The sequence below is a fragment of the Tachyglossus aculeatus genome, chromosome 25 (genome assembly GCF_015852505.1).
Source record: "Tachyglossus aculeatus isolate mTacAcu1 chromosome 25, mTacAcu1.pri, whole genome shotgun sequence".
Classification (NCBI taxonomy): domain Eukaryota; kingdom Metazoa; phylum Chordata; class Mammalia; order Monotremata; family Tachyglossidae; genus Tachyglossus; species Tachyglossus aculeatus.
In genome coordinates this window covers 4,973,161-4,989,704 of record NC_052090.1, presented here as the reverse complement: position 1 = coordinate 4,989,704, position 16,544 = coordinate 4,973,161, and the positions used below count along the sequence as shown (strand labels likewise).

Sequence of the window (16,544 nt, the reverse complement as noted above, 5' to 3'; positions counted from 1 at the left end):
TACTACTCTATTTATTTTACTTGTACTTATTTACTAGTCTATTTATTTTATTTTGTGAATATGTTTGGTTTTGTTGTCTGTCTCCCCCTTCTAGACTGTGAGCCCGCTGTTGGGTAGGGACCGTCTCTATCTGTTGCCAACTTGGACTTCCCAAGCGCTTAGTACAGTGCTCTGCACACAGTAAGCGCTCAATAAATACGACTGAATGAATGAATTACTCCCAGGCCTGCATTCTATCCACTGCAGCATGCTACTTCTCTTTCCAGTCAATGGTACTTATTGAGTGTTATCCTAAACATTTAATCTTGTGGAGTATTCATTCATTCATTCATTCATTCAATCGTATTTATTGAGCGCTTACTCTGTGCAGAGCACTGCATTAAGCGCTTGGGAATACAAGTCGGCAACATATAGAGAAGGTCCCTACCCAACAACGGGCTCACAGTCTAGAAGGGGGAGACGGACAACAAAACAAAACACGCAGACAGGAGTACTGCCCTAAGCACTTGGGAAATAACAAGAGATTAAGTATTCACTCATTCAATCGTACTTATTGAGCGCTTACTGTGTCCACAGAACTGTACTAAGCATTTTATTGATTTATTTTATTTGTACATATTTAGTCTATTTGTTTTATTTTGTTAATATGTTTTGTTTTGTTCTCTGCCTCCCCTTTCCTTAGGAGGCCTTCTCAGACTGAGCCCCTTCCTTCTTCTCCCCCTGGTCCCCCTCTCCATTCCCCCCATCTTACCTCCTTCCCTTCCCCACAGCACCTGCATATATGGATATATGTTTGTACATATTTATTACTCTATTTATTTATTTTACTTGTACATATCTATTCTATTTATTTTATTTTGTTCGCATGTTTGGTTTTGTTCTCTGTCTCCCTCTTCTAGACTGTGAGCCCACTGTTGGGTAGGGATTGTCTCTACATGTTGCCAACCTGTACTTCCCAAGCGCTTAGTACAGTGCTCTGCACACAGTAAGCGCTCAATAAATATGATTGATTGATTGATTGATTGGTTTGGGAGAGTATAATGCAACACTATAACTGACACATTCGCTGCCCACAACAAGCTTACAGTCTATAGGGGGAATCAGATATTGGAAAGTATAATACAACGGAGTTGGTAGACCCAATTCCTGCCCACAGGGAGCTTACAGTCTACGAGGGGGGACAGATATTCAAATCCCGGCTCTGCCAATTGTCAGCTGTGTGCCTTTGGGCAAGTCACTTCACTTCTCTGTGCCTCAGTGACCTCATCTGTAAAATGGGGATTAAGACTGTGATCCCCCCGTGAGACAACCCGATCACCTTGTAACCTCCCCGGTGCTTAGAACAGTAGTTTGCACATAGTAAGCGCTTAATGAATGCCATCATTATTATTATTATTTTGGAGAGTTCGATGTAACAATAAACAGACATATTCCCTGCCCACAATGAGCATAGACACTAACCCGGCAATCTACATTTAATAATTGAAAAAAGAGTGGAAGCTTTCTCTGGTTTGGAGGTGTAAAGCACGGAGAGTATCATTCTGTGTTGCTCAAGGGAACTGTTGTTTCAAATTCTAATTTTCAGAACTAGCCCTTTTGGGTGGACTATTTCATTTCGTGTTTAAAATGCATCTGCGTTACTTTGAAAAAGGTACTTTTTAATGCCACTATTAAAGTCCATAAATCACTTGCAATATCTTGAAAGCAAATTAACAATCAGTGATATCTGCTGAGAGCTAAGCATTGCAGTAAGGGTTTGGAAAAGTACAATAGCAGCAAAACAATTACCAGCATTACGCCTAGGTGACAATACTTACAGAATTCGTTCTTTTTTCAGTTTGGTAACTTTCACCTGTAAGCCTGTAAAGAGAAAAAGGAGAAATGGCATCATTCATCTACTTAGGAATACATGCATGTTGGATGTTCTATATAGTTGTGACCATTTAAAAATTCAGAGAATTTAGCCACAGGTCAGGGTGCCATAGTCCCTGCGTTATTCTTTCCCAACTGGAAAGAATACACAAAATAATTAAGCCATATTAAGACTGTGAGCCTCCCATGGGACAACCTGATCACCTTGTAACCTCCCCAGCGCTTAGAACAGTGCTTTGCGCGTAGTAAGTTCTTAATAAATGCCATCATTATTATGATTAGTATTAATTATGTTATTAAATGCTTGGTTAGGTTCAACGGAAGTAGCATGGCCTAGTGGAGAGAGCACGGGCTTCGGAGTCAGAAGACCTGGGATCTAATCCTGGCTCTGCCAACTGCTTGCCGTGTGACCTTGGGCAAGTCATTTAACCTCTCTGTGCCTCAGTTCTCCCTGCTGAGAATCCCATGCGGGGCAGAAACTTGGTCCAACTTAACTAGTGTCTACCCGCACTTAGAATATCGTTCGACACGCAGTAAGGACTTAAATACCACTAAAAAATAAGTGGAGGAAGGGGAATTGGGGATTGATAAGGTGGTTCTGCTACCAGTTACCCCAAGAGAAGAACTATTACAGTAGGAAATGAGGGTCTCTAGGAAACCAATACCCCCAGAGTGTTTGTGAGTATTGGGGAAATCATCCCCCGGCAAGTCAGTTTGCATCTGTGATCGATGACCATAGCTATCCCCTCCCGTCTTCCTTGCCACTTTCTTCGCAAAAATGCAAAAGTCTTGAATGAACTTACTTCAAGGCACCCCCGCCCCGCCAAAAAATAAATTCCTTTCGTCACGTATCAAACTAAGCCATTTCGGATTAGCTCCATTTCAGCAGAGGCAATCTTGGGGATAAAAGAAAAAGGCTTTAAGAATTCCATGAGCTAAGGGCAACAGATACAGTCTGCAATTTTCCATTCCCATTCCATCCCGCAAAGGATGATTAAGTGAAAATTTCCTCGCTGACGGATTTCCTTAGCTTTCGCTTCAGCCGACCCTCCCCACTGGAGGCTGGCATTTCGCAGGCAGGGTGGGGAAGGAAAGAGAGGATGGATCCATGCCACGGACCGTTTCAAGACGGATGAAGTAACAAAGAGATCGAAAATGCCCAGGGAGGACTTCAAAAGAAAATTCTTGGGAACTATGGAAAGACTCCGCTTTTATCTCACGAGCACTCAACACCTGCGAGCCTTTTGTTCCGTCCTGCAGATCAGCCCAGAAACAGGAGTTTGGGGGGGTTTTCCCTGAGTGGTTGCTATTCATCGAGTCAATTAGGCATCTGCAATTAGAGCCCCTATAAAGTGTGCTTTAATCCGGCTCCACACCCATCGGAAGGAATGAGGCTACGCAACAATGCGGCTCCTGTATGAACAGGTCGTCGGTTCGCCGAGGATTTGGAACTGTAACATTGGCAACCTGAGCCACCAATTGAAGACACGGGGCTCAAAACACCAAAATTGGGCTTCAAGTCACAATATCTTCACCCGCCCCCCCTTCTGAGTTCGGGAAGACCCGAGCAAGTTACTTGTCGGCCGGGGGTGTGGGCGGGACACGAGGAGGAGACGTAAAGACTCTCCCTCCAAAAAGATCCCCCCAAAACACAACCAGGCCCCTCAGTTCAAACACAAACCGCGTGACGAGAAGCAGAGTGGCTCAGTGGAAAGAGCCCGGGCTTTGGAGTCAGAGGTCACGGGTTCAAATCATGGCTCCGCCAATTGTCAGTTGTGTGATTGTGGGCAAGTCACTTGACTTCTCTGGGCCCCAGTTCCCTCATCTGTAAAGTGGGGATTAAGACTGTGAGCCTCCCGTGGGACAACCTGATCACCTTGTATCATCCCCAGTGCTTTGAACATAGTAAGCGCTCAATAAATGCCATTATTATTATTATTATTATTACGATTGTTCCACTGTACTCTCCCAAGTGCTCAGTAAGGCGCTTTTCACACAGTAAGCACTCAATAAATACGGTTGAGTGCAGCAGAAATCCATTTTATTCGTTTCTTTAGTGAGAAGCAGAATTGCAGTGCTGACTCTGTGACCCATGTGCCCTCCCCCGCCCCCGGGGGACTTAGATGATAACCCACGGAACAATCAATCGTATTTATTGAGCGCTTACTGTGTGCAGAGCACTGTACTAAGCGCTTGGGAAGTACAAGTTGGTAACATATAGAGACAGTCCCTACCCAGCAGTGGGCTCACAGTCTAAAAGGGGGAGACAGAGAACAAAACCAAACATACTAACAAAATAAAATAAATAGAATAGATATGTACAAGTAAAATAAATAAATAGAGTAATAAATATGTACAAACATATATACATATATACAGCCATCCTGATAGCTTGGCATAGCGGACAGAGCACGGGCGCAGGAATCATCATCATCTTCATCAATCGTATTTATTGAGCGCTTACTGTGTGCAGAGCACTGTACTAAGCGCTTGGGAAGTCCAAGTTGGCAACATATAGAGACAGTCCCTACCCAACAGTGGGCTCACAGTCTAAAAGGGGGAGACAGAGAATAAAACCAAACATACTAACAAAATAAAATAAATAGAATCGATATGTACAAGCAAAATAAATAAATAAATAAATAGAGTAATAAATACGTACAAACATATATACATATATACAGAATCAGAATCAGAAGGACAGGGGTTCTAATCCGGTCCTGCCACATAATAATAATAATGATGGCATTTGTTAAGCGCTTACTATGTGCACAGCACTGTTCTAAGCGCGCTGGGTGGGGAGACAAGGTGATCAAGTTGCCCCACGTGGTGCTCACAGTCTTAATCCCCATTTTCCAGATGAGGTAACAGGCTCAGAGAAGTTAAGTGACTTGCCCAAGGTCACGCAGCAGACATGTGGCGGGGTCAGGATTTGAACCCACGACCTCTGACTCCAAAGCCCGGGCTCTTTCCACTGAGCCACGCTGCTTCTCATGTCACATGTCACTTCACTTCTCTAAGCCTCGGTTACCTCATCTGTAAAATGAGGATTAACAGTGTGGGCCCCACGTGGGACAGGGACTGTGTCCAACCTGCTTAACTTGTATCCACCCCAGAGCTTAGAAGAGTGCTTAGCACATAGGCAAGCGCTTAACAAGTACCATAACTATTATATCTGCAGGGCGCAATTCAGAAGTCAGCAGTGACACCAGATAAGACACTCTGTGCAGCTGGTACAGAACTCTAAGCAGTAATAATAATAATAATGGTACTTGTTACATTCATTCATTCAGTCATATTTATTGAGCGCTTACTGTGTGCAGAGCACTGTACTAAGCGCTTGGGAAGTACAAGTTGGAAACATATAGAGACGGTCCCTACCCAACAGGTTACATGGTTACTATGTATTGAGCACTCTTCTAGGTACATGCATACTCTTCTAGCTACCTACAGTTCCTCCCCAATCCCCCTTCAAATCCACCACATCATAGCTTATCCCATCTTCAAAGTTCTTCTGAAACCCCCTCCTCCGGCTGGATTTCCCTGATTGGTTTTTCCTCCCTTGGCTTTATCTTCACAGCTCCCACCTCTGCATCAATTCTGAGCCGCGTAGCGTGCGTCTATACACACTCCCCCTTCTAGACTGTGAGCCCGCTGTTGGGTAGGGACCGTCTCCATATGTTGCCAATTTGTACTTCCCAAGCGCTTAGTACAGTGCTCTGCACACAGTAAGCGCCCAATAAATACGATTGAATGAATGAATGAACATAGCGACTTACTCTTTTAAGCGCTCGGTCCTCTATCTACTGTTCCTTTTTCCTCCTTTCTGAAAATTACTTTGTCATCTCCTCTGCTAGAGGGAAAGCTCCTTGACGGCAGGGATCCAAGCTCTTATTACTCTATTTATTTTATTTGTACATATTTATTCTATTTATTTTATTTTGTACATATTTTAGTTGTACATATTTATTCTATTTATTTTATTTTGTTAATATGTTTTGTTGTCTGTCTCCCCCTTCTAGACTGTGAGCCCGCTGTTGGGTAGGTACCATCTCCATATGTTGCTAACTTGTACTTCCCAAGCACTTAGTACAGTGCTCTGCACACAGTAAGCGCCCAATAAATACGATTGAATGAATGAATGAACATAGTGACTTACTCTTTTAAGCGCTCGGTCCTCTGTCTACTGTTCCTTTTTCCTCCTTTCTGAAAATCATTTTGTCATCTCCTCTGCTAGAGGGAAAGCTCCTTGACGGCAGGGATCCAAGCTCTTATTACTCTATTTATTTTATTTGTACGTATTTTATTTGTACATATTTTATTTGTACATATTTATTCTATTTATTTTATTTTGTACATATTTTATTTGTACATATTTATTCTATTTTGTTAATATGCTTTGTTTTGTTCTCTGTCTCCCCCTTCTAGACTGCGAGCCCGCTGTTGGGTAGGGACCGTCTCTACATGTTGCCAACTTGTACTTCCCAAGCGCTTAATACAGTGCTCTGCACACAGTAAGTGCTCAATAAATACGATTGAATGAATGAATGACAGTGCTCTGCACACAGTAAGTGCTCAAGAGAGACCATCTTTGTTCCCTGGAACACTGAATGAGAATCTAGAGGCAAAACAGAGATGCACAAAGCCACACAAACTGCATTCCTGTTCGAAGGCGACAACAAAGCTCGAAAAATGAAGAGAAGTTCTGGAAACGTAAAAGCGGTCTGGTTTCCTATGGAGAGGGGACCTTTTTTACCAGCTAAAGACCCCAGGATCATCAGGGTGCCGGGAGAACAGCAGAACAAAGAGCAGTTAGTCACGGAGGTATTGGGGAAAATATGACTTTCCTAAAGATTACTTCCATGAGGCCCAAGAAGAAAATGAACTACAGAAAAAGGGGGAAAAATTTAATCGAAGATGCCCCGGCTTCAGATGGCTCACAAAATACTGGAAGACAAAAAAAAAACAAATAGAAAAGGTTCTGTTAACGGCCGAGATAGTAGTCCAACGTTTGCCACCCTTAGAGGTGCTATAATGGTATTTGTTAAGCGCTTACTATGTGCCAAGCACTGGGGTAGATACAAAGTAATCAGGTTGTCCCACATGGGGCTCACAGTCTTAAGCCTCATTTTACAGATGAGGAAATTGAGGCACAGAGAAGTTAAGTGAAATTGAGGCACAGAGAAGTTAAGTGACTTGACCAAAGACGCAGCTGATAAGTGGCGGAGTCGGGATTAGAACCCACGACCCCAGACTCCCAAGCCCGGGCTTTTGCCACTAAGCCACGCTGCTTCTCTACATCAAAGATGAATTCAATACTGCTAAGTACAGATGCTAACCACTAATAGTAAAGGATGCTAGTGAACCCTACATGGGACAGGGACTATGTCCAAACTGATTATCTTGTCTCTGCCCTGATGCTTGGCTCACGAGAGGTGCTTCAATATCATTTTAAAAAAGAAAATTAAAAGAAAAATGACCTCTGTCTGAGTACATCTTCTCTCCTTTGGCACAATTCACCTGAGGGCCTAGTTCAACAATCACCTTTGGGCACAAAAGTGCAACGATAAGTTTTTGGGTTTTTTTTTTACCCTGCCTATGATTTACCTAATCATAAATAAGGCATTGATATCTAATGCCTACGATTAGAAGCAGCGGGGCTCAGTGGACAGAGCCCGGGCTTTGGAGTCGGAGGTCATGGGTTCAAATCCCGGCTCTTCCAATGGTCAGCTGTGTGACTTTGGGCAAGTCGCTTAACTTCACTGGGCCTCAGTTCCCTCATCTGGAAAATGGGGACTGAGACTGTGAGCCCCACCTGGGACAACCTGCTTTCCTCATATCTACCCTAGCGCTTAGTACAGTGCTTTGCACATAATAAGCTCTTAATACATGCCATTATTATTATTATTATTATTATTATTATTATTATTATTATTATTATTATTATTTCTAACCCACCACACTGAATTTTCACTACCAATACAGTGAAGTGAAATTGCATCCTCCCCCACACCCCTTCCTGAACACACATACGCACACACCCTTCCTGTTGCCTAAGTATTGCCATTCATCAAGTTTCCCTACCTTTTTTTTTGGCTGATAATCCCATTTTAAAATAATGAGTCAATTTTGATTCCTATTTAGAGACTCCAAAACATGCAGAGTCCAGGCAAGTCCATGACGGATGCCACTTAAGTAGCCTTTCCAGATGACAGAAGAACACCACCTCCTTAGGAAATAAAGTATCCTCGAGGCGTGTTTTGGACGTTACCCTCTAGTCAGAAGATCTAATTTTCCGTGGAAACTTCTGAAGAGGTGAAAACGCCTGCCTACCAGGAAATAATACTAATAATAATGGCATTTATTAAGCGCTTACTATGTGCAAAGCACTGTTCTAAGCACTGGGGAGGTCACAAGGTGATCGGGTTGTCCCACGGGGGGCTCACAGTCTTAATCCCCATTTTACAGATGAGGGAACTGAGGAACAGAGAAGTTAAGTGACTGGCCCAAAGTCACACAGCTTGGTGGAGCAGGATTTCATTTGGTCATACCCGAGGGGGGTTTTAAATTCACCTCTAACTGCAGCACAGGGAGAAAACGCAAATTACATCTAGTTTCAATGTAAACTACATTTACTAAACGTAAACAAAGAAAGGTAAATTCAAGGTTAACAGGCACAAGAGAAAAGGAGACATGTTTTTGATTGCTTTTTTTCGGGATACATTTCCATATCCACGTGGATCAGAGATGGCTCTGAGCCTTCCAACACAAATCTTCTCTGGGGGTAGCACACTCACTCTCTTTAAAGGCAGACTGGAGGGTTGTTAGCGGGAATATTTAACACAGTTCTGCACAGAAGGCTGAAAGATTTAGCATCTCATCGATATCATTTATCGCACGCACGGCAAACTAAGCACGTGGGAGAGGACAACGCGGTTGACAGACACGGTACCCGTTCCCAAGGAACTTACCATCCGGCAGCCTTTTAGGAAGAAGGAAGGAAAAGCAGGCCTAGAATAAATGGATGCAGAAGCAACAGGGTAATAATATCTGTCACACAACGTAAGCTCTTAATAAACACGACTGAATGACTGAATGTTAGGTGTAGAGGCCCAGAAGGAATTAAACTATGCAGCACTGGTAGAGACACCCTTGGGGGAGAAAGCCCTAACAGTCAATAAAGTTGGGAGGAGGGAAGTTCCATTTGAGAGGAAAAAAACCCCACGAAACAAAAAGTTAACCATTGGCAGACTACCAGTTTGCAGGCCTGCAAAGCAGAAGTAACCTAGAGTCGACACCATGTAAAACGCGGTCTTTCGACCTTATCTGACCATTCTGAAATTTGGAGGGAATTTAAACTATGAGTTGCTTAAAACTATAATGTCATCATCATCATCATCAATCGTATTTATTGAGAGCTTGCTGTGTGCAGAGCACTGTACGAAGCGCTTGGGAAGTACAATTTGGCAACATATAGAGACAGTCCCTACCCAACAGTGGGCTCACAGTCTAAAAGGGGGAGACAGAGAACAAAACCAAACATACTAACAAAATAAAATAAATAGAATAGATATGTACAAGTAAAATAAATAGATAAATAGAGTAATAAAAATCAAAATCATCAAAATCAGTAAAAAAGTCATCAAAATCAGTAATGATCCAGGCTGCCTAATGAATAGGCTAGGCAAAGAAAATACAAAGATAGCTATAAAAAGCAGGAGGTAGTTAACATAAGGAGATTTTTTTTTAATTTAGAATACCCAGTTTGGTTATAATAGGTGTTTTCATTACGTGATTTGGAATAATGGGAAAGAAAATGCAAGACGGAAGAATGTTCTCAGCTCCGGAACCCTACTTGCCTCCAGTTAGACCCAGTTTCTTCACCCGGAAAGCAGTGCTCACGCTTAGAACAGTGCTTTGCACGTAGTAAGCGCTTAATAAATGCCATTATTATTCTTATAAGACACCTGCTCTCCCTACCCCCTGTCAATCAATGGTATTTATTGAACACACACTGTGTGAAAGCACTGAACTAAGCGCTTGGGAAAGTACCATACGACAGAATTGGAAGATGTGATCCCTGCCCACAAGGAGCTTACAGTCCGGAGGACAATGAACAACAAACAGATTGTGAGCCCCATGTGGAATAGAAACTTTATGTGATCACGGCTTAGTGGATAGAGCACGGTCCTGGGAGTTGGAAGGTCATGGATTTTAATCCCAGCTCCGCCTTCCATCCGCTGTGTGACCTTGGGCAAGTTATTTCACTTGTCTATTTCTCAGTTACCTCATCTGTAGAATGGCCATTGACACTGTGAGCCCCATGTGGGACAAGGGAATGTGTCCAACCCAATTTGCTTGCATCCACCCCGCCAGCCTGGCGTATATTAAGTGCTTACTAAATACCATTATTATTATTACCTAGCCCAAAGTTTTGGCACCTAAGTATCTTTATTCTTAATGGGTAACCACTGGAGGGTTTGACAAAGGGTGGGGAAATAATAATCAGGATGGTATTCGTTAAGCGCTTACTGTGTTCTAAGCACTGGGTGATCAGGTTGTCCCACCTGGGGCTGACACTTTTAATCCCCATTTTACAGGTGAGGTAACGGAGGCACAGAGAAGTTAAGTGACTTGCCCAAGGTCACACAGCAGACAAGTGGCGGTGGGATTAGAACCCACGTCCTCTTACACGCAAGACAAGGTTACAGGAAAATGCGGGCAACTGGGCGCAGTATGGACCGAAGAAGGGGGAAAGCGGTGGTAGGAAGACTCATACAGAGACTGATTTAACTAACAGTAAAGTGCTCGGGCAAGAGTGGTGGGGAGGAAAAAGTCACCTTGGGGATGTCGGGGGAAGAAACACTGACAGGATTTGGAGAGAGGTTGAATAAGTGAGTTCCAAGAGGAGTCAAGGATAAAGCCAGAGATGAAGAGAGACAGGAGGTGGTGGTGGTGTCTACAGGGACGGGACAATTAGGTGGGAGGACAGGATTTGGGAGAGAAGATGGGGAGTTTTCAACATGTTGGGTTTGAAGTCCAGGTGGGACATTAGAGAAGCAGGGTGGTTTAGTGGATAGAGAACCGTTCTGGGAGTTAGAAGAGCCTGGGTGCTAATCCCAGCTCTGCCACACGTCTGCTGTGTGACCTTGAGCAAGTCACTTCAGTGCCTCAGTTATCACACCTGTGAAATGGGGATAAGAGTACGAGTCCTCAGGAAGGACTGTGCCTAACCTGATCTTCTTGCATTTACCCCAACGCTTCCAGCACCATTCGGCACATAGTAAGCACTTACGAAGTACCGTTATTATTATTATTATTTGAGTAGAGATGCCCTGAAGGCAGGAGGAAGTGTGGGACTGCACAGAAGTTGGGGCAAGCGCAGTCGCGGGAGTATTCATTCAGTCGTATTTACTGAGCGCTTACTGTGTGCAGAGCACTGTACTAAGCGCTTGAGAAGTACAATTCCAGTAGTAGATGAGTCCAACTAAGGAAGCGCTAAGCGAGATGAGAAGGGGACACAAAACAGAAGCTTAAGGGACAGTTACGGGATGGCAACCAGACAGGAGAATGGCGAGAAAACCCTGACAGATAGTATTTTCAGAAGGGTGCGGGCCATGGCGTCAAAGGCAACTCAGAGAAAGAAGATTGAGGATTCGCTGTATTTGGCCTGAAGCTCACTGGAGAGTGTGAGTTTAATGGAGTGAAGAGGGAGGAAGCCGCAAGTGGTTCAAACAAGGAGTTCAGACAAAGTGGTCCAGACGAGGGTTTTATTTTTTATTTTTTTTTGGCATAGGAGCAATGTGTGCTTGCTTGAAGGAAGAAGGGACGAAGCCACCAGAGAGTTACAGGTTGAAGACGGCAGTCAGGGAGGGGGAAAAAAGTGTGTGTAAGTGCTTTTATGGGGATAAGAACACAGGTAGTACCCCCCCGCCTTACCTCCTTCCCCTCCCCACACCACCTGTATATATGTTTGTACGTATTTATTACTCTATTTTATATGTACATATTTATTCTATTTATTTTATTTTGTTAATATGTTTGGTTTTGTTCTCTGTCTCCCCCTTCCAGACTGTGAGCCCGCTGTTGGGTAGGGACCGTCTCTATATGTTGCAAACTTGTACTTCCCAAGCGCTTAGTACAGTGCTCTGCACACAGTAAGCGCTCAATAAATACGATTGATGATGATGATGTTGGGTAGGGACCGTCTCTATAAGTTGCCCACTTGTACTTCCCAAGCGCTTAGTCCAGTGCTCCGCACACAGTAAGCGCTCAATAAATACGACTGAAGAGGAGATGTGGTACCCAGATGAGAGATCTTTTGAGACAGCTGGGAAGGTTGCGAGGAAAGACATTTAAGCCCTCTTTTCCTCCAGGTTTCTCCCCCTTCTGCATCAACCATGCACTTGGATCTTTACCTTTAGGGCATTTATTATTTCACCCCACCCTCAGTCCCCCAGCTTTTATATAATTTATAAAAATAATTTATATCGTAACGATATGAGCATATTGTAAATGATTTACAGTCCCCCCCTAGACTGTAGGCTTGTTGTGGACAGGGAACGTGTACCACCTCTGTAAGAAGCAGCATAGTGTAGTGGTTAGAGCACGTGCCTGGGAATCAGGAGGTCTTGGGTTCTAGTCCCGGCTCCACCGCTTGTCTGCTGTGTGACCTTGGGCAAGTCACTTGACTTCCCTGTGCCTCGGTTACCTCACCTATAAAACGGGGATTGAGACCGAGCCCCACGTGGGACAGGGACTGTGTCCGACCCTTACACCCGCCCCAGCGCTTAGTACAATACCACAATTATTACCACCATCTCTGGTGCTCTCCCAAGTGCCTAGTACAGTGCTCTGCACACACAAGCGCTCAATAAATGCCACTGACTGATGATGGAAAGGGAAAGAGGCAGCTGTGGGTGTGCGGGAGGGGTGTTTGTTAATCACGTAACGAAAACACATGCTAGATCAGAACTGGCTAAACATAGCACCTGGCTAATTGTAGTACAACGGTTCTCTTGATTTTTATCTTTCTTTCCAATCAATCAATCAGTCAATCGTATTTATTGAGCACTTACTGTGTGCAGAGCACTGTACTAAGCGCTTGGGAAGTACAAGTTGGCAACATCCACTACCTAGTCATTAGGTACCTTGGATCATTAAAAATCAATGGGATTTTCGTGTGCGGAATGATGAGCTAAACGACTGGGAGAATACAATCACTTGTTTCGCTGACATTTTAGCCAAGTAAATTCTTTCAACTCCAGAACTGGGTGTCAGAGGACCACAGATTAAATTCTCTCAACACCGGGCAACTTCTGTTTTTCCGAATCCTAATCTGCCAAGTGTTAGTACGATGGCATTTATTAAGTGCTTACTACACGTCAAGCACTGCTAGAGGAGTTGTGTTAATCAGGCCGGACACAGTTCCAATTCGTTCATTCAATCGTATTTATGGAGCATTAATTGTGTGCAGAGCACTGTGCTAAGCGCTTGGGGAAGTACGATACAACACTAAATGATTTGTTCCTCTGAGTGCGATTTCCCCTCGGGTTTGTTGGTAATAAGTCTCCCCTGAGGAGAACAAACAAACAAAATCTAAAGTATACACTTTACGGCATATATTCAGTCCTGTTTGGCTGCTCTACATGTCACCTTACAAAGCTTAAGTACTCATTCACCTGTCAGCGTCTGGACTTTTCCTTCAATATTTCAGTTATTAGAAAGGCAAGCCAAACCCCCAAGTGGAATTTATTTTTTACCTTGTATTTCTTTATCGTGACACTCCCTTAGTTTAGACCAGAGTTCTTTAAAGTCACCAGTCGCTTCAGCGGAGCTGGGGCTGCCACAACCGTTTCCGGAAACGTTCATCTTGTCCTCCCGGGCTGAACTTCTTCTTGCCTGGTGTTGTTTTCTTTTTTATTCTTTCCGTCCCATCACGTAGTTATGAAGTTGTCCTTGCCGATGGATGGGAGCCCTATAACGACAGATCGACGACGCTTAAGTGATTTTGTGTTTATTTACGTACACGGCTCGTTACACGTCGCTCAGGTTTGTCAATTTGTCACCGATCGCCTTGAAGATAAGGTGGGAAAGGTTCCTGCGGGAAACTATTTCATTGAACTTTCCACTCTGAAGGGTTTCAAATCTGCATAAAGTGTCACTTTTGCAAATATGCTTCCCAGTTTTCAGCCTGGAAATGCCCATCCCTGCAACTCATAACGTTTAGGGAATAGTAATATCGGTATTTGTTAAATTTTTTTTTTTTGCCAAGCACTGCGCTAAATTCCAGGGGAGATGCAGGATGATCAGACGGGACCCAGTTCTATCCCACACAAGGCTCGCAGTCCAAGGAAGGAAAACAGGTACGGTTTCTCCATTTCACCGATGAGGTAACTGCAGCCCAGTGAGGTTAAGTGACTTGCCCACTTAACTTGCCCACTTATGAATAGAACATATCTATTCTATTTATTTTATTTTGTTAGTATGTTTGGTTTTGTTCTCTGTCTCCCCCTTTTAGACTGTGAGCCCACTGTTGGGTAGGGACTGTCTCTATATGTTGCCAACTTGCACTTCCCAAGCACTTCCCAAGTGGTGGGGCCGGGACAAGAACCCAGGTTTCCTGACTGCCACTTAAATTCTGTTTCCACTAGGCCCCACTACCTCTAGGGAGTTGGACTAATATAATAATAATAATGATGATGGTATTTGTTAAGCGCTTACTATGTGCCAAGCACTGTTCTAAGCGCGGGGTAGATACAAGGTTGTCCCACGTGTGGCTCACATTCTTAATCCTCATTTTACAGATGAGGTAACTGAGGCACAGAGAAGTGAAGTGACTTGCCCAAGGCCATACAGCTGGCAAGTGGCTGAGTTAGGATTAGAACCCATGACCTCTGACTTCTAGACTTCTTCCCTTCTAGACCCCTTCCTTTCAATAATAATAATAATAATAATAATAATAATAATAATAATAATAGCATTTTGACTTCTAGGCTTCTTCCCTTCTAGACCCCTTCCCTTCTATAATAATAATAATAATAATAATGGCATTTGTTAAGCGCTTACTATGTGCAGAGCATTGTTCTAGGTGCTGTGGGGGGATACAAGGTGATCAAGTTGTCCCATGTGGGGCTCACAATCTTAATCCCCATTTTACAGATGAGGTAACTGAGGCTCAGAGAAGTTAAGTGACTTGCCCAAGGTCACACAGCAGTCATGTGGCGGAGTCGGGATTGGAACCCACGACCTCTGACTCCAGAGCCCGGGCTCATTCCACTGAGCCACGGCTTGCCCAAAGTCACACAGCTGGCAATTGGCGGAGCAGGGATTTGAACCCATGACCTCTGACTCCAGAGCCCACGCTCTTTCCACTGCGCCACGCTGCTCTGAGCCCACTGTGGGGTAGGGACCGTCTCTATATGTTGCCAACTTGGACTTCCCAAGCGCTTAGTCCAGTGCTCTGCACACAGTAAGCGCTCAATAAATACGATTGAATGAATGAATGAATGAATAAATGACTCCCAAGCCCAGGCTCTTTCCACTAAGCCACGCTGCTAAGGAAGCCTTGGACTCAGTGACCTCATCTGTAAAATGGGGATTAAGACTGTGAGCCCCCCGTGGGGCAATCTGATCACCTTGTAACCTCCCCAGTGCTTAGAACAGTGCTTTGCACATAGTAAGTGCTTAATAATTGCCATCATTATTATTCTGAACATCTCTGCGGAAAAATGAGCCGGACTGCAGAGGTGGTAGACACGTTCTCTGCTCAATCACCTGGTATACAGCAGGACTACGAAAGGAAAGAAGTAGAAGACACCCGCGGCAAGTTTCCTTAATTCAGAGTGGTAAGGGTATTTACCGAGAAGTAATAAAAGGAATAAGGAATAGTAATGGTATTTACTGAGAGCCCAGTGGTTGCAGTGGACGGTATGAAGCATTAGGGAAAGTACAGGAAGAGGTTACATAGTTCCTGTCCACAAGGATCTTAAATTTGAAGAGGAGTAGAAAAATATTTACAAAGTCATCAGAATAAATAATTGAACGAATGCTTGAAAAAGTCTTGAAATGAAAGCAGGGTAGTCTAGAGGAAAAAACTACAGATTTATTGCTCTTACTTGTACATATTTACTATTCTACTTATTTTGTTAATGATGTGCATATAGCTTTAATTCTATTTGTTCTGATGACTCTCCCCCTCCTCCCCATCCGCCCCACCTTACCTCCTTCCCCTCCCCACAGCACCTGTCTATATGTGTATAGGTTTGTACATATTTATTACTCTATTTATTTTATTTGTACATATGTATTCTATTTACTTTATTTTGTTAATATGTTTTGTTTTGCTCTCTGTCTCCCCCTTCTAGACTGTGAGCCCACTGTTGGGTAGGGACCGTCTCTATATGTTCCCAACTTGGACTTCCCAAGCGCTTAGTCCAGTGCTCTGCACACAGTAAGCGCTCAATACGATTGAATGAATGAATGAATGAATAGCAAAGAAAGAAAAACCTCAGCTCTTTTGCAGTACGCCACCTTAACTAAGAGCCCATTTAACTCGCCCTTGGAGGAAGAGGGAATATAGTTGGGTGAAGCAGGAGTTTAGAAGGTTCAAAAATGCCTTTATTCCACCCTAATCCTCACGGATTATTCCAACCTCACGGATGCCGGGTACA

The 16,544-nt window shown here is 43.7% G+C and overlaps 1 protein-coding gene across 2 annotated transcripts in view; it reads right to left on the bottom strand.

Annotated features, from left to right (window-relative positions):
- Positions 1–16,544, bottom strand: part of RBBP8 (RB binding protein 8, endonuclease) — a 116,599-nt gene that overhangs the window by 61,331 nt on the left and 38,724 nt on the right. For both annotated transcript variants that reach the window (XM_038766511.1, XM_038766510.1), the window contains exons 2-3: positions 13,635–13,849; positions 1,818–1,860 (exon numbers count right to left, since the gene is read on the bottom strand). In XM_038766511.1, the coding sequence (XP_038622439.1) occupies positions 1,818–1,860; positions 13,635–13,743 (152 nt within the window). In that variant the 5' untranslated portion in view covers positions 13,744–13,849. The remainder of the gene's footprint in view (positions 1–1,817; positions 1,861–13,634; positions 13,850–16,544) is intronic.